This window comes from Mustela putorius, unplaced genomic scaffold, assembly GCF_011764305.1.
Source record: "Mustela putorius furo isolate JIRA1106 unplaced genomic scaffold, ASM1176430v1.1 tig00000281_pilon_pilon_pilon, whole genome shotgun sequence".
NCBI lineage: Eukaryota > Metazoa > Chordata > Mammalia > Carnivora > Mustelidae > Mustela > Mustela putorius.
Window position 1 is genome coordinate 14,452,174 of NW_025421343.1, and position 25,063 is coordinate 14,477,236.

Here is a 25,063-nt window from a genome sequence, read left to right on the forward strand (position 1 = left end):
TTAAAGATTAATTAACCATATGAGTTTATTTCTGGGTTTTCTATTCAGTTCCATTGATCTATGCGTGTGTTTTTAGGTCAGTACCATCCTGTTTGGATTACTGCAGCTTTGTAATATATAACTTGAAGTCGGAATTGTGATACCTCCAGCTCTGCTTTTCTTTTTCAAAACTGCTTTGGCTATTTGGGGTCTTTTGTTGTTCCATATAATTTTAGTATTTTTTCCTTCCTAGTTCTAGGTCTGTGAAAAATGCTGTTGGTATTTTGATAGGGATTGCATTAAATCTGTAGGTTGCTTCTGGTAGTATAGATATTTTAACAATATTTGTTCTTCTGATCCACGAGCATTTAATGTCTTTCCATTTCTTTGTGTCATTTAGTTTCTTTCATCAATGGTTTATAGTTTTTAGAGTTCAGGTATTTCACCTCTTTGGTTAGGTTTACTCCTAGTTATCGTACTATTTTTGGTGCAACTGTAAATGGGCTTGTTTTCTTAATTTCTCTTTCAGCTTCATTGTTATAGAAATGCAACATATCTTTTTTTTTTTTTAAGATTTTATATATTTATTTGACAGGCAACTAGAAAGGGAACACAAGCAGGGGGAGTGGAAGAGGGAAAATCAGGTTTCCAGGTGAACAGGGAACTCGATGCGTGGCTCAATCCCAGGATGCTGGGATCATGACATGAGCCAAAGGCAGATGCTTAATGACTGAGCCACCCAGGCACCCCTCTGTATGTTGATTGTATTATCAGTTCTATTTCTGTGTGTGGAAATTTTTAGGGTTTTCGATATATGTCATCTACAAATAGTGAAAGTTTTACTTCTTCCTTACGAAATTTGATGCCTTTTCTTTTTGTTGTCTAATTGCTGTGGCTAGGACTTCCAACACTATGTTGAGTAAAATTGGTGAGAGTGGAGATCTTTGTCTTATTCAGGACCTTGGGGAGAAAACGCTCAGTTTTCCCCTGCTGAGTATGATGTTTGATGTGGATTTTTCATATAGACTTTATTACATTGATGTATGTTCTAAACCTACTTTAGTTGAAGGCTTTTGTCATCAATGGATGTTGTACTTTGACAAATGCATTTTCCTGCATTTATTGAGATGATCATTATGTTTATCTTTTTTTTAAAAAAAGATTTTGCTTGACAGAGACATCACAAGTAGGCAGAGACACAGGCAGTGTTGGGGTGGGGGGAGCAGGATCCCTGCTAAGCAGAGATCCTGATGTGGGGCTCAATTCCAGGACCCTGAGATCATGACCTGCACTGAAGGCAGAGGCTTAACCCACTAAGCCACCCAGGTGCCCTGGTTTTTATCTTCTTAATGATGTAATGTATCACACTGATTTGCAAACATTGAACTACTCTTGCATCCTGGGAATAAATCCCACTTGATCGTAGTGTATTTTCGTGGTGTACTTTTTTTTTTAATGTATTTGTTTTGCACATATTGAGAATTTTTGCATCCATGTTCATCAGGGATATTGGCATTTACTTTTTTGTGGTGTTTTCATCTGTTTTTCGTATCAGGGTGATACTTGCCTCTGAATGAATTTGGAAGTGTTCATTCTTCTGTTTTCTGGAATAGTTTGAGTAGAATAGGTATTAATTTTTCTTTAAATGTTTGGTAGAATTCACCTGTGAAGCTGTCTAGTCCTACCTGGCCTTTTGTTTGTGGAGTTTTTTGATTACTGATTCAATTTCATAATAGGTCTGTTCAAATTTTCTTTCTTCCTGTTTCAGGTGGAGAAGTTACAGGTTTGTAGGAATTTGTCCATTTCTTCAAGGTTGTCTGGTTTGTAGGCATATAGTTTTTTATAATATTCTCTGACAACTGTTTGTATTTCTGTAGTGTTGGTTATTTCTCCTCTTTCATTGGTGATTTTGTTCATTTGAGTCCTCTCTTTCTCTCTCTCAATGAGTCTGGCTAGAGGTTTATCATTTTGTTGTCAAAGAACCAACTTCTGGTTTTATTGATCTTTTGTTTGTTTTGTTGTTGTTTGTTTCTGTATCACTTATTTCTGCTCAAATATTTGTTATTCTCTTCTTTCTGCTGATTTTGGGTGTTGTTTGCTCTTTTTCTGGGTCCTTTCGGTGTAAGGCTAGGTTATTTGAGCTTTTTCCAGTTCTTCTTGTTAGGCCTATATCTCTATAAACTTCGTCTTACAATCAGTTTTGCTGCATCCCAAAGGTTTTGGACCATTGTGTTTTCATTTTTGTGTCCCCGTAGTTTTTGATCTCTTTGATTTCTTGATTAACCCATTCATTGTTTAGTAGCATGTTAGTTAAACTCCATGTATTTGTGGTCTTTCCAGATTTTTGGGGGGGGGGGACTGATTTCTAATTTCATATCATTGTGGTCAGAAGAGATGCATGGTATGACTTTGATCTTTTTCAATTTGTTGAGGCTTGTTTTGTGGCCTAACAGGTGATCTGTTCTGGAGAATATTCTGTGTACACTTGAAAAGAATGTGTACTCTGCATTTTTTTAGGGTAGAAATGCCCAGAATATATGTGTTAGTTCCATCTGGTCCAGTGTTTCATTCAAAGCCAGTTTCCATTTTGTTTGGATAATCTATCCATTGATGTAAGTGGGGTGTTAAAGTCCCATACTATTATTGTATTACTATTGATTAAGTCCTTTGTTATTAACTGTTTTATGTATTTGGGTGCTCCCCTATTGGGTGCCTATATATTATTTACAATTGTTACATCTTTTTGTTGGATTGTCCCCTTTAGTATTATATAGTGTCCTTTTGTCTCTTATTACAGGCTTTGTTGACATTTGTCTGACAGAACACACTCTGAAATCGTATAAAAGACCTCACTCCCATTGTGCAAGCTATCACGTCGACATTGCTTCTTGTCAGGCTGTTCTCTTTCACTGGACTGGGACCCCTAGCTGTTACTCACTCTCCCAGCTTTCCCAGGGCTAAGTTGGCTGACTTTTTAAAAAGTTCATGGCTCTAAGTCACACTGGTAATACCAACTCACAGAACTCAGCCCCTCTGGATTTCAAGGCCAGACATTTATGGGGATTCATTTTCCCAGTGTGGGCTCCTTGGCACTTTCTCCTCTCTGTTAACCACAGCTCGCTCCCTGCTGTGGGAAGCTTCCAAACACCATTTTCTGCTCTTCCTAACTTTTCTGATGGGGCTTCTTTCCTACCTTTAGTTGTGGAGTTTGTTCTGTCAATCTTCAAATCACACTCTGGTTTATTGACTTGGAAGTGAATGATAATGTAATTGTAAATGTGGGACAGTGCAGGCTTAGAGGTGTCCTACTCGAACATCTTCCTTGGCACCCTCCCCATTTTTTACTTTCGACCTTTTGTATCTGTATCTAAAATGAATCAGCATATAGATATTTTTTATCTGTTTTCCCAATCTCCCTTTTAGTTGGAGAATTTCATCCATTTATATTTAATTACTCTTAAGACTTCTCCCGTTTAGCTGTTTTCTGTATATGTAGTTCAATTCCTTTTTTTCATACTTATCTAAATCTTGTACTGTTCCATTTTTATTCCCTTGTTCTGTACTAGGTATATTCTTCATAATTATTTTTGATATTACATCTTATAACAATCTAATTTGAATAGCAATTACATTTAAATAGTATCCAAAAACTCCACTTTTATATATCTCTGCCCCTCTTTATATTGTTATTGTCACAGCTTACATCTCTATACATTGTGTGCTCATTAACAAGGATTTATAATTATTTTATACGTATTTGGCTTGAACTCCTATGAAAAAAGAAAAATTACAAACCAAAAATATAATCCTGGCTTTTGTTTTTCAATGAAGTTGTCTTTATGATGTTTTTTTATTCATTTGGCTTTAAGTTATTGTCTATTGTCTTTTTTTTTTTTTTCATTTCAGCCTGAAGGACTCCCATTATTAGGGAATACCTTAATTTATCCTTCATTCTGGAAGGATAATTATGCTGGGTATAAAATTCATTTAGTTTTTTTTCTTTCAAAACCTTAAATAGGTCATCTCAGTGCCTCTGACTTCCATGGTTTCCGATGAAAAATTAGTTAATCTTACTGAGGCTCCCCTTGTACATGAGTTGTTTCTCTTCTACTGCTTTCATTATTGTCTCTACTGTTCTACAACTTGACTATGGTGTCTCAGTGTGGATCCCTTAATTCTGTTTGGAATTTGTCGAGATTTCTTGGATGTGTAGATTCATATATTTCATATGAAATGTTTTTAGCCATTATTTCTTTAAATATTGTTTTTGTTCATTAGTCTCTTCTCTTAGAACTCCCATAATGCATATGAGCTCGAGAGTCTCACAAGTCCGTCAGGCTGTTCACTTTTCTTTTTCCTTCTCAAACTGGATTTCAGCTGTTCTATCATCAGAGTCACCAATTCTTTCTTCTGCCTATGCAAATCTGCTGTTAAACACCTTTAATGTATTTTTGCACTTTAATTTTTGTACTCTTCAGGTCCAGAATATCCATGTGGTTTCCTTTTAAATACTGTCTTAATTCATTGTCTTACTCTTTTTTTGTTTGTTTTTTACCTTTGGAGTATATTTAAGGCAGTTGGTTTAAAGTTTTTGTCTAGGAAGTGCAATGTCTGGGCTTCTTTGAGGATGGTTTCTATTAATTTAATTTTTTCTTTTGAAGGGGCCATACTTTCCACTTTCTTTGTATGCTTTGTGATTATTATTGTTGAAAACTGCACATCTGAATATGCAAGAGTAATTCTGGAAATCATGGTCTTCCCCTTTCCCAGGATTTGTACTTCTTAACTGAAGGCTTTGCTGTGGTCAGTCAGTATTTTGACAGAGATCTCTTTGAACACCAGGACCTTAAAAAACAGACACCTGTCCCAGTCTTTATGGACTGGCCCTGTGCTTGGACATGCTTAACAGCCAGATTATTGACTATTCTGTCTCAGCCTTCAGTTCCTATTTGCACCAAGCCTGTAGATCAGCCAGTGGTGAAAGTCTGGGGTCTTCTCAGATCTTTTCTGATATTTCCTGTGCTGGACATGCATGTTGTTTTCTACATGCTTTTGAATGTCCTAATATCCCAAAGAAATGCTCTCCTTGGCTTTTCCTCCTAGGTTTTAAGCAAGCTATTGTATGTCTCAACTGTAACATGCTGCCCCAGGTGAAGGTTTCACTTTTTAAAAATTGTTTCCTTAACATGTTTTCAAGCAGTGCTTACTGCTTTTCCTCCCTGAGTAAGTTACAAGATAGGCAAACCAGAGATGAGCACCTTGTGTTAGCCCTTCATGATGGCCCACAGGTTTCAGACAAACAGGTAATTTGTGACTTAAGTATATATACTCTCTTTCACTGGAACTAGGGACCAGAGTCCTATAGAAAGTGAGCTCCTATCTTCAAGACTCTCCCAAGCCAAGCTGGGAGAGGGATTTGGCAAGAGCAAGTAAAACGCCACAAGGCTTTCATACTGTTTTTAAGTTGCTTTTTTCTTAATACAGTGTTCACTTGGTTGAGGCAAACTCTTGCTTTCCAGTTCTGACAAAGCTGGTTCCCAAAGTTTCTGGTACTTTTTAAAATGTTCCTCTGGAGGAATGGGTATACAGAGCTATCTACACCATTTTGCTGATGTTACACTATATATTTTTTAAAACTATAATTAATATATGAAGAGAAATTCATTAGCTTAAAAAGTTATTTTCCTACTGTGGTTTAGATCTGCACTTCTGCAAAGGTTTCGGTGGCTAAAGAAATGTTTCTTGCATCTCAAAGAAAACCTGTTTTGAATAAATTTGGGAAAAGCATATGAAAGGCTCTGAAAAGTTGTATAGAAACCTGCTTTTTGTTTATTTGAACCCAAAATTTCCCATTTATTTCATATAAGAGCCTTTCCTATTGATAATCAGCATTTGAAGAACGTCTGTGTCACTACAGTAGGACAAGAAAAGTCCTAGTTCTTCAGCTAGGGGTTGGGTGGCAGGAAAAGGTCAGAGGCAGGCATGGCTACTATTATTTAGGAATAAATATGAGTCATAACCCTTTCTTTTAAGAAGTTCTGAGACAGACAAGGAAATATATGACAAGAAGGCCTACAGTCATGTGAGCTATACAAGTGGGAAGTGCTCAGGAAGGCATGGCGATATGGGGAGAATGGGGAGGGATGAGGAAAGGGCGGTAACAACCTGTCTAGAGGGAAATGGTGGGTGATCACCACAAGCTGGATGATTATTTTTAGATAAGCTATATTTCCAAATAAAACAAAACAAATGGATTGGTGGTATGAGATACTATTCTGAGTACTCTTGACATTATTATTGGGTTTTTTTTAGGCCATCAAGTAGATTCAGTCTGTAGTTGGGGCGGAGAGAGTGTTAGCTGGTGCTGGCCCTATGTTGAGAGGCTGAGGACAGAGGAGAACTGTAGTAGAGGTATTTACACCATTATTTCCTTTCCCAGATTGTGGACCTTCCAGGGCCAGGGCAGTATCTTACTGTGTTAGCCCTTGTTTCCAATGATGCCCAAAAGAATATGGAGGGAAAATGGACTATATGACATGGTAATAAGCCAACAATGCTCTTTCCTTAACCTGAAAGCAGGAATGGAGAAACGGGGCTTCTTCAAACAATGAAAACAAACCAACCCTACATTTAGATCATTTTATTTGAATGGTTGGAAGAGTGACTATAAATATTCTGTCCATCCATCCACCTGAATAAATTTTGATTATCCACATAAGACAAAAATGTTCAGGGATTATGAGCATCCCTTAATTCCATTATCTGAATAAACTAGCCAGATAAATGCAATCGTGAAACTATATCCTGTCATTATGTCTGTTCTTCTCAAGTTGATTTACAGATTCAAAGCAATCCCAATTGAAATCACAGCAAGTTAGTTTGTGGATACTGACAAGTGAATTCTAAAATTTATATGAAGAGGCAAAAGACCCAGAATAGCCAACACAATACTGATGAACAAAGTTGAGGGACTGATGCTATCTGACTTCAAGACTTACTATAAAGATACAGCAATTAAGACAGGGTGGTATTGGTGAAAGGAGGCAGACACATCAATGGAACAGAACCGAGAGCCTGAAACAGGCCCACATAAGTACAGTCAACTGATCTTTTGATCTTTGAAAAAGGAGTAAGGACAATACAATGCAGCAAAGATTGTCTTTCCAGCAAATCATGCTGGAACTGGACATCCCACATGCAAAAAAAGAATATACGCACAGACCTTACACACTTCACAAGAATTAAATCAAAATGGGTCAAGACCTAAATGCAAAACACAAAATTCCCTGAAGAGAACATAGAAGACCATGGGTATGACCATGACATAAGATCTAACACCAAAGGCATGATCATGAAAGAAATCATTGGGAAGCTGGATTTCATTTAAATTTGAAACTGGTCTGTGAAAGACAATAGGAAGGAGTGAGAAGACAAGCCACAGGTGGGAGAAAATATTCAAAATAAAAGACACATGTGAGAAAGGAGTGTTACCAAAGTATGCAAAGGACTCTTCAAACTCAACAATATGAAAATGAACCACTCAATTAAAAATGGGCAAAAGGCCTAAACACCTCACCAGGAAAGATACACAGATGACCAAAAAAAAAAGCATATGAAAAAATGTTCCAGCATCATAATTTGCATAGGGAATTGCAAATTAAAACAACAGTGAGATACTACTACATACCTGTTAGAATGGTCAAGATCCAAAACAATGATAACATCAACTACTCCCAAGGATGTGAGGATTAGGAACCGAGTCGTGGCTGGTGGGAAAGCAGAACGGTACAGCCACTTTGGAAGCCAGTTTGGCAGTTTCTTAGAAAAGAGACAGTCTTACCAGTGATCCAGCAACTGTGCTCCTTGGTATTTACCCAAGTGAGCTGAACAGCCGCAGCAACAGCAGAGAAAAGCGATTGGAGAATGAGAGAATCCTGCTCTCACAGCTGTCTGTTCTGGGTCCAGCTTGCCCTGGGAAGGAGGGCAATGAAACCTACATACACACACCTGTCAGGACACAGTACACACATCCAGCCAACAGGACAAGGAGTTACCCTTCTTGAGGATCCTTTTGGTTAAACAGATGACAGAAAGCAGAAGTGTGGCTCCACACCACATCTGTGAAGGCTGGGGAATAGCATCCTCGGAGCAGAAGCCTCTCGTGCTGAGTTCCCACGTCCCATACGACTGGCTATAGCACCTCCTCTCTTTCCAAGGTCAACATATAATTTGAGACTGCAAACACCTTGAAAATTGACTGCACATGACAATCTACGATGAGACCAAGTGTTAATGCAGAAATTTATTAAAATCCACTTTATATAGTGTTTTAGGGACAAAAAAGATAAGAGTTCTCAACATTCAGGCAATCAATTCTAATTTCCGAAGTGCTTCTGGAGAGACAGATTCCTTTGCCCTTTCCTCCAAAAGAAACTTCTGTCTATATTCCTGAAGATGATGCACTGCGAGAAGACCGATTCCTTTGCCCCCCCCCCAAAAGATACTCTATGTATACCCGTGAAAATGCATTTATAACCCCGCCTCTCAAGGACAAACCCGTTGAGATCCCAAAACCTCGGCAAAGATGGAGAGATATGAGCAGAGAACCTTCTCAGAACGCAGTGCTCGTTCAGAGGTGTAGTGCAAGAGACACATAAAATGGTGGCCGCTTCAGAGGAGTGTGCCGGCTCCTGGCAGGCGGGCAGGGAAGGAGCGCGAGGGCCCGGCGGGGCGGCCCCTAGCTGCGGAGTGTGGCCAGCCGGGACTGCATGGCCTCCAGGGCCTCCTCCTCCTCCTCCTCCTCGTCTTCTGATGCTGCCATGGCTCCTGGAGGTTCTGGCTCTGGAAGGGCGTCGGTCACTTTACTAGGTGCTTTGCCCAATGCCCCTGAAGAGAAATAGCAAATGAATTAACCAAGTATCCTGTTAAGGTGGTCCCTCATCCTCTCCGCCTTTCATGCCTGGATGAGGCCAGCAAGAAACAGAAAAGGGGCAATGAGTGAGCTGTTTGCATGGGGTTTTGCTCACTATGACAAACATGCAAACACCAGCTTGTCAGGAGACCAAGGTTACAATAACTGAGGATTCTGAGTTTTAGAATTTTGGTTCTGACACTCTTGGTTTAAAATCCTAAACACCAAATACTTAATTTTCAAGATTCATGAAGATGTTAAATGCCTCTCAGTCAAGCTAAATGGTTTCTAAACCTCCACAAAAATGTTTTCCTGGAGCAACTAGTCTTTCTCCCAACAATTTCAAAAGAAAGAAAGAAATAATTTTAAAACATAAAAATTAAATGTCACCAATTTTTTATTAAACCTAAGTTCCAAAATCCAGAAGTAAAAATGAAGTTTAAAACCTCATTAACAATCTTTCGGAGATAACTACTATTTTTGTTTATTCCCTTTCCAGACTTCTTCTATAGGCGTGTTTTTCACACCAGAGTATGTATCAAAATAAACAAGACTTTTCTCACACATTGTACTGTGAACATCTTTCCATGTCAGTGAATGCATTTCTGCATTACCACAGCTATAAAGTATTCCATTCAAACAGATACAATACAGTTTAACCAATACTCTATTATTAGGCACTTAACTGGTTTCAAAGTTTTCAGTATGATAAATAATGCTCCTATAGACATCCTTGAATTTATATCTTTCATTCACATCCTTAATTATAGAATAAACTCCTGGAAATCAATTTGTTAGGTCCAGGGCTTTTGACAGCTACTGCCAAACTGCTTTCAAGAAAGTCTTACCAACTTAAGCTCCCAATGGCAGTGTTGTGAGAGCACTGTTTCTCCTTACCACTTGAAAACTCTAGGAATTTTTTAAAAAAAAAAATCTTGGCATTTTTAAAAAGATGGTTATGGATATTGTGCTTCTTTTTCAAATACTAATTTTATAATCTAAAACGTGTAGACATAAGATAGGCCTACTAGATAACTTAGTGGCTGCAAGAAGGACCACAGGAGGAGAGAAAGAGGAAGAATCTCGAGGCCATACCTGCTGTGATTTCAAAAAGAATTTTATCAATTTCCATTTCTGCTGCTTCTTCCATTTCTTCCTGATCATCCATGCTTTCAAAAGTGTCCTCTAACATTTCTTCTATGATACCAGCCTGAAGACAGAAAAAATCACATCATTTCCCTCAATAGGTCAATCTGGTCCCCAGGGACTCCTCTGTGGGTCCAGTTCCACCCAAGCTCTAGTGTCCCCAAGTCCAGACCACCCTTCTGAGGGCTAACACCAAGACAGATGGCCACCGGAAAAAAACGATGCTCTCTCCCTCTCCGAAAAAAGGCAAAGGCCTCAGGGAAACTGTTCTCCATATTCAGCACCAGGGCTGGGAGTGGGGGGCCTCTCTCAGCAGAGCCTCGTAGTAACCCAGACTGTAATTAGACAGACTTGGGAAGAACCTGCTGAAAATGAGTGTGCTCTGAGCTCTCTCAGGAAGCATGTGCCCTGGGGCACCGCCTGGGTGGTTCAGTTGGTTAAGCGTCTGCCTTGGGCTCAAGTCCTGATCCCAGGGTCCTGAGACTGAGCCTGGCATTGGGCTCTCTGCTCACTGGGGAGCATGCTTCTCCCTCTCCCTCTTCATCTGCCACTGCCCCAGCCCCTGCTTATGCTCTCCCTCAATCTCTCTGTCAAATAAATAAAATCTTAAAACAAAAACAAAAGAAAATGGAGTGGAGTCTTCATAGACTCTATGATAACATGTACTAAGAGTAGAGCAGGGTTCCATGGAACCCTGAAGAGGCATAAAGAGTACTTCAGCGTGTCTAGGTTACAGCTGCTGGTACAGGCCAGTCCAAGGGGAGTCTGGCAAGGATCAATTGGTTCACTAAAGACTGACTCCATTCCTGAGAGAATCAATAAGACAAGGTTTCTGGACTCAACAAGGTCACTCCCAGACTCTACTGGAAGCCTCATGTCTGGCAGCCTGAAGCCAATCACTCAGCCTCCTTTGTTCTCGAGGTAGCACGGCACCACCACCAGGCAAAAGAAAACCATTCTTGAGCACTGCCCAACACAAAATGGACCCACAGCCTTCCTTGCCGAGCAGTGTCCTCGGCTCCCAAGTGAGACCCTACTGTTTTTTGTTTGGTTTTGAAGCAAAAGGTCCTAAGAGCATCCTCTAATGAAAGAGGCCCCTGGTATCCCCGGGCAGAAGACATAGGAAGGGATGAGAAGCAGAAGGAAAGTACGGGTTTAGGCTTCTGAGAAGTGGCCAGACAGAAAAATCCTAATTCCTTTGCCATTTGCAAGAGCTGAGCCCCTTTGCTTTGTACCTTGATCCAGACTCATGGAGCAGAGTGTCCCTTGTGGCAGCTCTGGCCCTGGCTCCCTGGCATTGGCAGGGCACGGTGTGTGCTCATGGACCATGCCGATAACAGCAGATGTGAAGCAAGCCCTTTCTCCTGCCAGACCATTCTTACTGACATGAATCAGACTAATAACCGTGTTCTACCCATTCTCAGATCCCTTCCTCCCAACCTAAATGAACAAATCAACAAATGCACAGGTGGAGCCCTGTGACCTGAAGGAATGGATGTCAGCTTGGTGTTGGAGGCTACCGTGCCGGAGGTTCAGGACGTGCTCCATAACCGGCTGAGAGAGCCTACTGGAGTCCTGACTGTAACAGCCTTCCACATCCCGGAGGCAGACGTCATTCAGTCATTTATCCACTTATTCTATCTGCAACCATTCGTCAAGTGCCTGCTCTGTGCCACACAACAGGCCAGGGTCTGGGAACAAACGGGATGACTAACATCACGTTTCCTGCCCTAAAGGAGCTGGGCCCCTACCAGAGGCTTCAGTTTGTACTTGAGGATGGAGCCTAGAACGGGTATCACATGCAGGTCTGCATTACTGTATTACTTTCAGCATTCAGAAACCCTTGTGAAGGGCGCCTGGGTGGCTCAGTTGTTACGCGTCTGCCTTCAGCTCAGGCTCAGGTAATGACTCCAGGGTCCCGAGATTGAGCCCTACATCGGGCTTCCTGCTCAACGGGAGGCCTGCTTCTCCCTCTACCACTCCCACTGCTTTGTTCCCTCTCTCGCTGTGTATCTCTCTCAACAAATAAAATCTTTAAAAAAAAAAAAAGGGGGGGAGGGACCATTGTGGAAAAGACCCCAGATTCTAAAAGGGGCTTCCCCTCTGATCCTGGTGGCTATGTAAGTTAGAATGAGTGGCCTGAAGTCATTCTAAGACTTCTCTGTAGAACTTTTTATCCAGTTCTACATGGACAGTCATCACAACTTGGGAAAAAAGATCCACACACCACTTTGAAAGGACACACACTCCTGACCCCATTTCCTCCTCCCTACTACTGCCCAAGCACTTCTGGTTCCAAAGACCTGGGTTCTGGGCATTATTATATGTTGTCATTCCATCAATTTTCTCCCGTTCCTCTCTCCCATGCCCTAGAGCTTTGCACAGATTTCAATTCATAAATGCAATTCCCAAGGAAGAAAAAAGAAATTTTTCTACATAAGCTAATATATAAGAATCTGAGGTATCCAATTTTGGGGCTCAGGTCACAAGTCCAAAGTGAGAAACACATCTGTCTGAGGAACTTACTATCACCACTTGTGACACAGCTCAGGCAATAAGGTCAGACGTGTGTGCTCCAACCCCAGATCTGTCATTACTACCAAAGTCACTTAGGTAAATTACCTGGCAATCTGAAAACTTGATTTCCTCCTGTGTAAAATGGGGTAAAAAAAAAAAAAGCTTCCTCACAGGATCACTAGGAGGACTCTCTAGGACCACATGTATGATATACCGCTGGCTGGCGGGGGGCTCAGTAACAATGTTTTCCTGAGCCTTGTCCCTGTCTGAAGGCCACCCGTAGAAGTCCTTTTTTAGGCCTTGATCCTGGGACACTGGCAATACGACCCAGCCTCTGCCATGGTCAACTCAAAGAGTTTCAACCAGCGTTAAGAGCTGCTCCTCTGTCTTCAAAATCCTTTCCACCTGGCAACAGTGATCTATCCATTCCTGCCCACTCCTGGCCCTAGCCCCCTACCATCCGCTGGGAGTGACTGCTAGGAATGGGATGCAGGAGTGGCCCCAGTCACCTTCATCATCTCTTTGGACAGCTCCCTCATGGTGGCCTGGATTTCTGGGATCTTCACGAGACTCTGCATGGCCTTCATCACTTCTGTGCTCTTCTGCAAGGAACCAGCCACTCGCAAAACCGCTGGGGGAAAAGTAACAGGATTGCTTAACAGAATGTGACACAGGACTGGTACAAAGATTAACAGTTATAAGGTATTTTAATAGAACAGCAACAGGTGGACTCCCAAAGCTAGTTACGAACATACAGACTACATTACTCTGCTAGCTGACCCAGAGATTGACTTTTCCGAATTGTATGTGACTTTGGCTACAACAGGTACACATTCTCTAAGCATGCACATAGACTAGAGAGTGGCCTGAAGGCATGCACCTGATCTTTAAGGAAGAAGTCAGCTAGGAATGACTGCTGATACCCAAGACAAGTCACCTACAGGAGAACAGCCACACTAAAAAATTCAACACTTTAGGCTACCCAACCGGTGTTCCTCATACACCAGCCAATGGACAGCAGCTGCTCTGAGAGAGACCTGTCACTGGTCCTCAGGAAAATCAGAGAAATAAGGACAAGATCCATAGTGAGTCTATGTGTCACAATATGGTGGTTACTGTTCCTTGTTAAGGAAACATTTCTGGTAGTCTGATCATATCCATTCTATATATTCTATCTAAGAAATCACAAACATAGCAGCTGATCATCCCTCTGCCCTGCCCCCTGGCCACACATACATCTGAAATGTGTCCAAATAAAGATTTCGCACCCCTCCAAATCTGTTCTGGACTTTCATGAGACTTAAAGTTCTGAGATGTTCAACAACTGCTTTCACATCTAAGGGAAGACAAGAGGCAAGGAAATGAGTGACTGCGGAAATGACTAACATACAATTTTAAGATTCTTCCGAAGGAGCAAGGAAGCTTGCTAGTTGGAGAATACTTCATCCCCTTCACATGAGCATGAAGAAGTAAAATACTGATCTATTTATTAAGATTACAGCAGAAATACCAAGAATCTGTATGGCAGAAATAATAAATTATATATGCCATTACAATGATACAAAAATGATCTCCCTGATATGAGGAAGTGGTGATGCAACATGGGGGCTTAACTGGGTAGGAGAAGAATAAATGAAACAAGATGGGATTGGGAGGGAGACAAACCATAAGTGACTCTTAATCTCACAAAACAAACTGAGGATTGCTGGGGGGAGGGGGTTTGGGAGAAGGGGGTCGGATTATGGACATTGGGGAGGGTATGTGCTTTGGTGAGTGCTGTGAAGTGTGTAAACCTGGTGATTCACAGACCTGTACCCCTGGGGATAAAAATATATGTTTATAAAAAATAAAAAAATTTAAAAAAAAGTTCTAAAATATTAGTTACAATTCATTATTGTAAAAAGGTAAGTGATGGGAAGAAGGGCAGAAATGAAGCGGATTCCATACAGTTCTTTCTGAACTGTCATGTTTGATGTCCACACAGGCCCAAGTTTTATCCTAATCTGGATCCTGAGTCCAGAGAGTGTGCTTGAACATGACATGTGTTCAATATTTTATTGAGCTGAATTAGTAAAAACAAATAAAATGATGGGAGACAGAAAAAAAAACGGTGGGACCAAAGTGTTAAAATACTAAAACATTAGTACTTTGAAAAAGGTATAAATTTCTGATTGTCAAAAAAGGGAAGAGTCAATATAGTGGGGACAAGAGGAAGCAAAAATAAACCTAGAAATAAAATTCCAAAAAATTTAATTTGATAATCAGGATCGCAGCAAGTGGATTTTTTAAAAGGCCAAAAATAAATGTGCACTGTATAATGAAAACACAAAATAAAGAAGATTATATATACAGATAAAAATAAAAGACTAGACTATGATGTAGTTTCTATGTTCCACAAGGAAAGAAGCATGTGAATCAGACAAAAATTACAAAACTGGTCACCCCTACAAGAGAAGGAGAAGACAAGCTACAAGCTGGAAGAAAGTATTTGCAAAAGGCTTATCTGAGAAAGGACTATTATCCAAAGTATGCAAAGAACTCTTAAAACTCAATAATAAAATGAACAACTCAATTAAAAATGGGCAAAGACCTAAACAGATACCTCATATCAAGATCTACAGATGGCAAGGGAAAAAAAAAACAAATAAAACCCCCAAAAAACCCCCACCAAAACCCACATGAAAATATAATCAACATGTCACTAAGGAACTGCAAATTAAAACAAAGAGACACCACACATGTACTGAAATTGTCAAAATCCAGAACACTAACAATACTCAATGCTGGCAAGGATGTTGAACGATAGGAACTCTACTTCATTTCTGGTGGGAATGCAAAATGGTAGTATGCCACTCTGGAACACAATATGGCAATTTCTTACAAAACTAGACATATTCTTACTATGATCCAATAACTGTACTCCTTGGTATTTACACAAATCAGCTGAAATGTAGGTCTATACCTACAGATGAGCAGCTTTCTTGCTAACTGCCAAAACTTAGAAGCAACCAAAATGTTGCTTGAAAGTTAGCAATACCAAAAAAATAAAATAAAATTTAAAAAAAGTGAACAGAAACAGATAGTGTGGTACATACAGACATCGGAATATTCACTACTAAAAAGAACTTCCAAGCCACTAACAAATGAAGGGGACTTACTTCCATGCATATTACTAAATTAAAGAAGCCAATCTAAAAGGCTTACACACTGTATGATTATAACCATATGCCATTATGGAAAAGGCAAAAACTAGGGAGGCAGTAAAAAGACCAGTGGTTGCCAGGAGTTATGGGGGAGAAAGGGTGTGTGAACAGGCAGAACACGGAACATGTTTTCACTACATACATTTCATAAAAAAGGATCTCTGGGGCACCTGGGTGTCTCAGTCAGTTAAGCTGCGAGGCATGGAGCCTGCTTAAATTCTCTCTCCCCCCCTTCCCCCTCTACTCTCTGACCCCGTGCACACACGCTCTTTCTCTAAAGAAAAAAAAAAAAACCTCCAAAAGGTTAAAACAACACAGAAAACATTAATAAGTTAGCATTATAAAAACCAGCTGTCATTTAGAATTAGATCAAAGTCACACAGAAATAAGCATTTCCTGGTTACAGCTCTTTCTGCTAGCTCCTCCCCAGCCCACTGCCAGGCCTTCCTGTTGCTCTGCAGTGTTCCAGGCCCCTCCCGCTGTGGGGTCGCTGCATATGCTCCTCCCTCAACGTGCAGTGCAGGGCCTTGCGAGCAGCTCTCTAGAGTGGGGGACAAGGACCATCAAATCTTCTCACTACGGTACCATTCTGGTAATTCATGTTTGCCCAAGGGACAAGATGTTTTATCTGAAGTGGATTCATGATTTTACTCCCAGTGCCTAACATTGTGCCTGACATGCTGACACTCAAATATGTGTTGAAGAAAGCAACAAATGAACTCAGAAGACAAGGAAAACTATATTCAAATTTGACTTTAGGGGGTGTCTGGGTGGCTCAGTCGTTAAGCGTCTGCCTTCAGCTCAGGTCATGATCCCAGGGTCCTCGGAATAGCCCCACATGGGGCTGTCTACTCAGCGAGGCACCTGCTTTTCTCCCTCTCCCACTCCTTCTGCTTGTGTTCCCTCTCTCCGTCAAATAAATAAAATCTTTAAAAAAAAATTGACTTAAAAAATGTTAAACATCGTCATGTCTTAATAGCAAACACACTGGTAGTTAAATAAGACTCAAGTGCACCTACCTACTTAAATATTGGCATATTTAAGTAAAAAATGTGGTTTTCCTTTCTTGTACTTATCATTAAAATTCCAGAACTCTTTTTTTTTTTTACAGAAAATCAATTTCATACGGCAAAAGGGGAGGGACTAAAAGTAATTAGTTCTCCCCAAATTTTCAATTAGACATAGAATGGCTACATATTAGTGACAATAACAGACCAAATGTGAAAGAAATTAAAACCCAGAAATAAACGTAAGAAACAAAGCATTTAAAACCCAGAAACAGGCAGCCGCCACACGGAGCTGGCCCTCACTGGGACCCCAGCCGCCGTGCTCCTCCCCACGGACCCCCGGGCATCCAGCGCCGGTGCAGCGGCTGGTTTACACTCGCGGAGCCGAACGCTGCGGTGCGGCCGGCAATGCTTCCAGTCGTTGACGCTTCCAGTCGTTATCCGATGACCACCGTGTTCGAGCCGCCATGGAGGCATCCACCTTTTGCACGCCGCCTCGTCTCTGCGGCCCAGGGCGGCAGGGCCCTCGCTGACTGCTCGTCGCCGGACCCCCCCTCGCTGAGCGTGTAGGTGTCAGGCTGGCACGGAGCAGCTCAGAAGACAGAGGTACAGTCCACTTTGTAAACCGCACCGGCGAGACATTAACAGCCAAAGGAAAAGTTGGTGACTCTCTACTGGACATGGTGAGGGAAAATAATCTAGATATTGATGGTTCTGGTGCATGTGAGGGAACCCTGGCTTGCTCCACCTGTCACCTCATCTTTGAAGAGCACATACTGGAGAAATTAGAAGCAGTCACTGATGAGGAGAATGGCATGCTCGCTCTGGCACGCAGATTAACAGATCTCGACTGGGCTGCCAAATCTATTTGACAAAAGCTATGGGCAGCAAAGCTGAGAGGGGTGAAAATGTGGCTTTTTGATGATCCAGCTTGCTACAGATGGGACCTTAAAACTCCGAGGACAACTATGTCATGTCACTCACTTAATGTCAATTATATGTTCTTGCACACTTACAGCTCCATAAAAGTATTCCTATCAACTATAACTAAAACTAAAAAGAAAACAAACAGAATCAATTAATTTGTTAGGGAGGTATTTTTTATCCTTTTAAAAACTTCTACTAATACTGTATTTTGTTTGTGCAAAGGAAAAATATTTCATTTGAAAAAGACCATTTGCTCTATAGATTTTGGATTTGTGAAAGTTTTAAAGGAAAACATTTAAGACCACTGAATAAACACATGGACAATACATAACACAGATATTTATTTTAGAAGATTATTGTCCAGCAAATCTTACATAAATTGAGTTTTAATTTTGTATATGCTAGATCATATTAAACATTAAATGCCAAATAAAGGGAAAAGTCTATGTGTTCCTATGTGTTTATTTATGGGGTTAGATTTGGAAACGTGGGTAAGAAATATATACACAGACATATCTATTACTGTATTATCCATTATATGTAATACATATAATTTTATGTTTATGTACATAAGAACATTATGTCCTTATATTACGGGTCATTTATATGTAAAATGACACACTACTAGAGTAAAGAAAACAAACTACCCGGAAGTTCAAATGACACTGTAATAGTAGTTACTGGTGGAGAAGAGGGCTGAGGCCAAAACAAGGGAATTGGTGAACACTTTTTATTTTATATATTTATGTAGTACTTTTTTAATACAGTAAGCCTGCATAACTTTTAAATTAAAAATTTCTGATTGACCATCAGTTTAAATTTCACAAACACTGTGTTTCACCTCAAAGATCCACACTTGGCAGACTCGCTTTCAAGTGCTCTAATCAAAGCAAGAAAACAAAACAGAGGCCACAGAAGGAAACCGGAACAGGTCCCTAGGTGGAGGGGCTGCCCTAGGCTGACCCTCTCTTTTCATTGCCTTTCTTGCTCCTCTGGTCACTCTGCCCCAACTACCCACGGGCTCAGAGCTCCCATTTCCACGATGGCTCAGCATCCAGGCCTGGCCCACTTTTACAAAATATGCATAACAGAAATAAGTCAAGCAGAGAGAGTCAATTATCATATGGTTTCACTTATTTGTGGAGCACAACAAATATCATGGAGGACAAGGGGTGTTAGAGAGGAGAAGAAGGGAGTTGGGGTAAATTGGAAGGGGAGGTGAATCACGAGAGACTATGGACTCTGAAAAACAATCTGAGGGGTTTGAAGTGGTGGGGGGGTGGGAGGTTGGGGTACCAGGTGGTGGGTATTATAGAGGGCATGGATTGCATGGAGCACTGGGTGTGGTGAGAAAATAATGAATACTGTTTTTCTGAAAATAAATAGAAAAAATTAAAAAAATATATGCATAACATAAAACTTACTGTTTTCATCATTTTTAAGTGTCACATTCACACTGTTGTGCAACCATCACCACCGTCTCTAGATCTTTTTTCATCTTCCCAAACTGAAATTCTGTCTCCATTAAACTCTCACTGTCCCATTTCCCCTCTTTCCAATGCCCGGCACACACCGCTGTACTTTCTGTCCTTATAGATCTGACTGTTCTAGGTACCTCCTCCCGCAAGTGACATATAGTTGCTACCTATCCTTTGGTGACAGGGCTATTATACTTAGCATAATGCCTTCAGGGTTCATTCACAGTGTAACAGCACGTCAGTATTTCCTTCCTTTTTAACTGAAGTTGAATGACATTCCGCTGTGTGTACACACATTTTGTTTATCCATTCATGCTTCAATGGACACTCAGATTACCTTAAACTTTTGCCTACTGTCAATAATGTGACTATGAACATGGATGTACAAATATCTGAGTCCCTGCTTTCAATTCTTTTAGGGGTATACCCAGAGCTGGAATTTCTGGATCACAAGGCAATTCTCTTTCCTGCCCCATCGAACCTCTCTTTTAATTTACTCCCCTAATTAAAACATACTCATCACCTGTCTTATTCTGCAAGAAGATGCTGTCAGAAAGCGATCACTTGCAAACCATCTAATCATGACAGTGTATTAATAGCTGACAAGGTTTAACGTATTACCCCTCCCAGGCACATCTGCATTTTAACCGAATAACATCTTAAGGAAAATGACTTCATCAAATGTTGGCTTTTCAAAGCAGAAGCAGGCAGAGGGCGGAAGGGGGGGTGGACATCAAGGGCAAAACCCTAATATCTCAGGAACTCTCAGTACAGTATTTCTGATTTTCTCTTTTCTCATTCTAAAATGTAGACTCCTCTCTCCTGCCTTGTCCTTGATGCCACCTTCAGTTACCTTCTCTGCTGTATTTATTAATTTGCCAGCAGGAACCTCCTACTACAGACCCTGGCAACAACCCTCCCTGGGAGTTCCTCCCACTGTGCTTAGGTGCTGGGAAGCAGGGGGATCCTGCTGGAGTCAGTCTGGACAGCCCCAAACGGAATCTCCATTTTCTCTTTAGAGCCTCTCCCCTCCCTGTGGTTTCCAGTGTCTTTAATGGTCCTGCATTCTTCCCAGGTTCAAGGGCTTAGAGCATTTCCAGCTCATTTATACCTTCGCCACGGCCATTTACTCTGCATCCAGATTAGGCCTTCCCAGTGTCCTCTCTTCACTGGGAGCCGTCAGACTGAGCCACTCAGGCCCTGCCCGCTACAGCAGCTCCAGCCACCCCCGGCCCCACCCACTGCCACCATTCCACGGGGTCAGATCCTCGCCGCACAGCCCTCTGTGCTTGCAGGGGGCCGCGGTGCTCTGCTGCCTATGAGATGAAGGACAGCTCCTCAGATTAATTTATAAAACTGACTCCAAGTTACCTTTGGAGCTTTACCTTCCACTGCCCCCCTTAATGTGCTCTTGTCAAATGGAATCAAGTGCTGTTTGCTGAACACAGCCCGAAACGTTCCCCTGTGCCTCGGTACACCCTAATCGGTCAACACAGAGGACTCCGATTCTCCCCAAGATACTCTTCCTCTGTACTCCCCTTGCATCTCACCTGTGCCATCACCATCGCCGCCTAAACCGGAGCTTGCCTCTGAAAACCCTTCCTCTCCTAACAGCTGTAAAAAACCATCCTCACCTTCCGGATCAGCCTCTCTGACCACCCCTCCCCATTGCTCTCAGGCACCCCAACCTCCCAGAACTTCCTTCAGTGCTTTAAGTGCACAGTTCTTTTCGGCCCTGGGGCTTTCTGGCAGTCTGGTTGGACCCTTCCCCATCCCCTGCCACCCACACTTCCTTCTTCAGGTATCATCAGTTCCCTTTTACAAGTCCCCTGGTGCTTACTGCGAATTTGCAGGACATCTACTTACTTCTTAAATTTATTATTTATTATGTATTTTTATTTTTGTTAAATTTATCTGATTATTTGTTTACCACCCCATACTCTAGAGGGCAATGACTGTCCTGTAATGTTGATTAATTCATTCCCTGTGCCCAGCAATATATCTGGCACATAATACGGGCTAAAAAAAATGGATCAAATGCATTATCATTTTGCTCTTTGTAGCTTAGTCTATCTGCCTGAGAAGACCAGGGAAGGTCCTCACGCAGCCTACACTCAATCTACCCTCCCCACCCTTTCTCCCTTTCTTCCTTAAAAAAAAAAAAGGAGATAAAGGGAAGAAGGGGGTGGTGGGAAGGAGCTCTGAGAAACACAGTTCAAGGAACACTAGAATATTTCAGAAAGAAGACAATCAGTATGGGGAACAAATTGTGTTTATGAAGTAAGAAAAGGATGATTAAAAAAAAAATAGAGATCTCTTTTCTGTAAATAAAATTAAAACAGCCAAAATAAAGAATTCAAGAAAAGAAATGGAAAATAAAGTTGAGGAAATTTCTCAGAAAGGAAAACGCAGTGACAAAACTGATGACAGCTGATATTCTGAACCTACATGTAAAGCAATCACCCCACGCCAGGTGTTGAATAAGCCTCACACCTACCCTATGAGGAAGGGGCTATTATGATTTTCAAAATGGAAAACAGGAAAGGTAAGAAATTTAAGAATCGGGCTGGGAAATCTGACAACTAAAATCTTTTGCTTCCAGAAAGAAACAGAAAATACAATGGCAAGGAAATAATCACATGAACACATCCAAGAACTAAGAGAACAGGGAATAGAAGGGACAGAACCCCTGTCTTAGGAAGCCATGTGGAAATATTCCCAGATGAAAGTGTTCGAGGTCTTGGGCTCCCAGAGGAAAATGCAGGGAGGAGGTGTGGGTGCAGCTGAGGTGCACCAGCCAAGATTTCTGTGCAGGCATGGCAACTGTGACACACCCACAAAGACAGAAGTGGAGACGCCACCCATACACTAGGTGGCAAAGTCGGGCTTGTAGATAAAAATGTGCAAAGCAACACCTGGAGGAACGAAGTTAGGTGAGGTCATACGGGGACAGAGAACCTGGAAAACAGCAGAGGATCTAGAACGGAGCTTTGGAGCACTTGGACATTTAAAGACCAAACAGGTATCTTACTTCTTGGTTGTGATAAAACCAAAAATAATATATATTTGAAACCAAGAATAAAATATATTATTATGGGTGTATAAAGGATAACAGGCTTCTGACTTCTCTGCAGTACATACGAGAGCTTTCGTTATGCTCACTATTGAAAGAACACGCCACAGGAGAAGAGATTTTTCATGCAGATTACTTGTGAGCTGTAACTGTTAGGAAAGGTTTTTAGGAATGAGTACACAGAGAGAAAAGGTGAAAAGAAGACTGTGATCAAGTACACTAGTTCCCCAAGAAATGTTATTTGCTATGAACAAGGTAACATTTCTCAAAAATTACAAAGTCTGACAAAGACTGGTAAAGAGGTATGGAAAAAAGAACTCTCATCCACTGAACTCATTCATGACAGTGGTTACCTGTGGGGAGGCTGAGAGAGAAGGGGCTGGAACTGGGAAGGTTTATTAAAGGAGCTTCAACTGTAGTAATATGGCTTCTTCTATAATATAAAACTGAAGCAAATATAGCAAGTGTCAAATTTTATTAATTCTGGGTGATAGGAACCTAAGCATCTAGTGTATTATCCGGTGAACTTTTATCTTTGCAACTGGGGAAACAAAAGAGGCTGTGCATATAGTGCTTTATTCGTGGGAGAAGCGGGGAGCACAGTAAGCTGTACGTTTTCTAATGATGATTCAGTAAAGGAGATACTGAAAAATTTTACAGTAAGTTCATCATGGGAAACTGAACATGTATGCTGCAGAAAGAACAGGATGTAAGAAAGAAATCCTTGCTGGCTGTGAAAGGCAAGAGTACACTTAAGCTTTCAAAATGACAGGTTAGATTAGATTATTTCTTCCAGGTACGCTCGCGCTCTCTCTCTCTCTCTCTCTCTCTACTCTGGCTTCTTCAAAGGCATGTATCTAGATTATATATCTAGTATTTAAAAAGCATGTGCGTGTGCGTGTGTGTGCATGTGTATAAATATGTGTATGTATAATTACTTAGAGCTGAAATAATAGATTTTAAAGTTAAGAAGATGTGGTATGGTTGTTTTCGTTTTTTCCCCCCCCCTCCTTTCCAATCCATTATTACTATCCTCAGTATCTTCAGAAAGAAACTGATGGTTTATTCATTACTAGGCGTTTTTAACAACCACTTCTCAGTGTTAACATTGAACCCAAAGGAATACTTTCAGAACCAAATAAAACCAAATAATGGATCAGGTACTCATTTGGCACCAGCCCCTAATCTGAAACATTCAAGTCCCCTAGCTTTTGAATGTGCCGTATCATCAATGTCGTATCTGACAGCTGAAAACATTCCTTTGTGAAAAATTTCACTGTAATTTCTGAGTCAGTACTCACGTCTAAATATCTGAGAGTCACTTGCTGCCATTCTCAAGGAATGATACTTCTGAGTTAGGACTTCTTAATTTAACAGAAATTAAGTAAAAAACCAGAAACCAAATGGATATAAAATTTAATCTATGACTCAAGCTGCCTCTGACCTGGAGACAGATACCTGTGAAAGATCACAACAGTATTATACTGGACAATAAAAGAAAACTCAATTATGTTTATTTTGTTTTAAATATTACAACATGTTTTTAAAATTAAACTGATAATTCCCATGTGTGCTGAACACCCATTACATAGTGTACAGATTCCTAAAATGTAAAGAAGCATTAAAGGGCCAGAGATTAGCATAAAGGGCCAGAGATAAGGCACAAAAGGAAGTGGGTAAAAGCTAAAGACAAACATGGACTATTTTAAAATTCTGGCTAGGGGGCGCCTGGGTGGCTCAGTGGGTTAAAGCCTCTGCTTTTGGCTCAGGTCGTGAACTCAGGGTACTGGGATCGAGCCCCGCATCGGGCTCCCTGCTCCCCCCCCCTCTCCGCCCGTCTCTCTGCCTACTTATGATCTCTGTCTGTCAAATAAATAAATAAATAAATCTTAAAAAAAAAAAATTCTGGCTCCGGTGGTCTGCACCCAAACCAGGGAAATGCTCCTCTTCCTCCTCTAACGCACTTCTTACTCCCATAACTCAATGCTCAAGTCACTTTTAAGACACTATTCACACGAGGGAAAATATTAAGTAAAGCAGATTGATATGCATATCTTGCCATTATTGTAACAACACTGGCAAAGGAAAATGAATCATAAAATGATAGTAATAATCATATTTTGCATTGTGTTAACACTCCAAAGACAATATAAAGAATAAAAACCAGAGCTGAGACTTTTTCCTACTCACGGCAAGCAGCCAGGATTGGTAACAAGAGCAAGAGCGTCCGCACCGAGGAAGTTGCTGTAAGGTAACTGCCCTCTTACCCAGCTGGTTTTTCATCCCCATGAGCACGGAGTTCATGTGCGCTTTGGAAGCGTAGAGCTTGCTCACAGCCTTCCTTGACCTGATCATCTCCTTGGCTAGAACCACACAGACGTCCTTCTGACCCTTCTTGGCAGCATCTTTCACTGACCGTTTCACTTTTTCTTCTTCTCTTTGGATATCTAAATTTAGAACATAACACAAAAAAACCAAAAAATTAAAGGTAAGCCAGGAGATGTACTGGCACTCAAATCTGTTCTTAGGATGATCTAAGTGTGCCTATTAAAAAGAAAACAGGGGCAGCTGGCTGGCTCAGTCTTTGAAGGTTGTGACTCTGGATCTCAGGGTTGTGAGTTTGAGCCCCACGTTGGGTGTAGAGATTTCTTAAAAATAAAATCTTAAAAAAGATTAAAAATAAAAGGGAAAGAGAAAGGAAGATATAAACAAAATTAAAATAATTAATATAAGAGGCTTTCATTATTTCCAAAAACAGTTTAAAGTAACGTAAAAGTAAATTCTAGTATAATTAGGCAAAATTTCAAAACTGCTCTGGCAAG

At 40.9% G+C, this 25,063-nt stretch overlaps 1 protein-coding gene across 2 annotated transcripts in view; it reads right to left on the bottom strand.

Moving 5' to 3' along the window:
- Positions 1-8,266: 8,266 nt before the first annotated feature.
- LOC101683312 (E3 ubiquitin-protein ligase RNF103) overlaps positions 8,267-25,063 on the bottom strand; it is a 99,504-nt gene continuing 82,707 nt past the window's right edge. For both annotated transcript variants that reach the window (XM_004742360.2, XM_004742362.3), the window contains 4 exons: positions 24,509-24,688; positions 13,063-13,184; positions 9,986-10,100; positions 8,267-8,865 (listed from right to left, as the gene is read on the bottom strand). In XM_004742360.2, the coding sequence (XP_004742417.1) occupies positions 8,717-8,865; positions 9,986-10,100; positions 13,063-13,184; positions 24,509-24,688 (566 nt within the window). In that variant the 3' untranslated portion in view covers positions 8,267-8,716. The remainder of the gene's footprint in view (positions 8,866-9,985; positions 10,101-13,062; positions 13,185-24,508; positions 24,689-25,063) is intronic.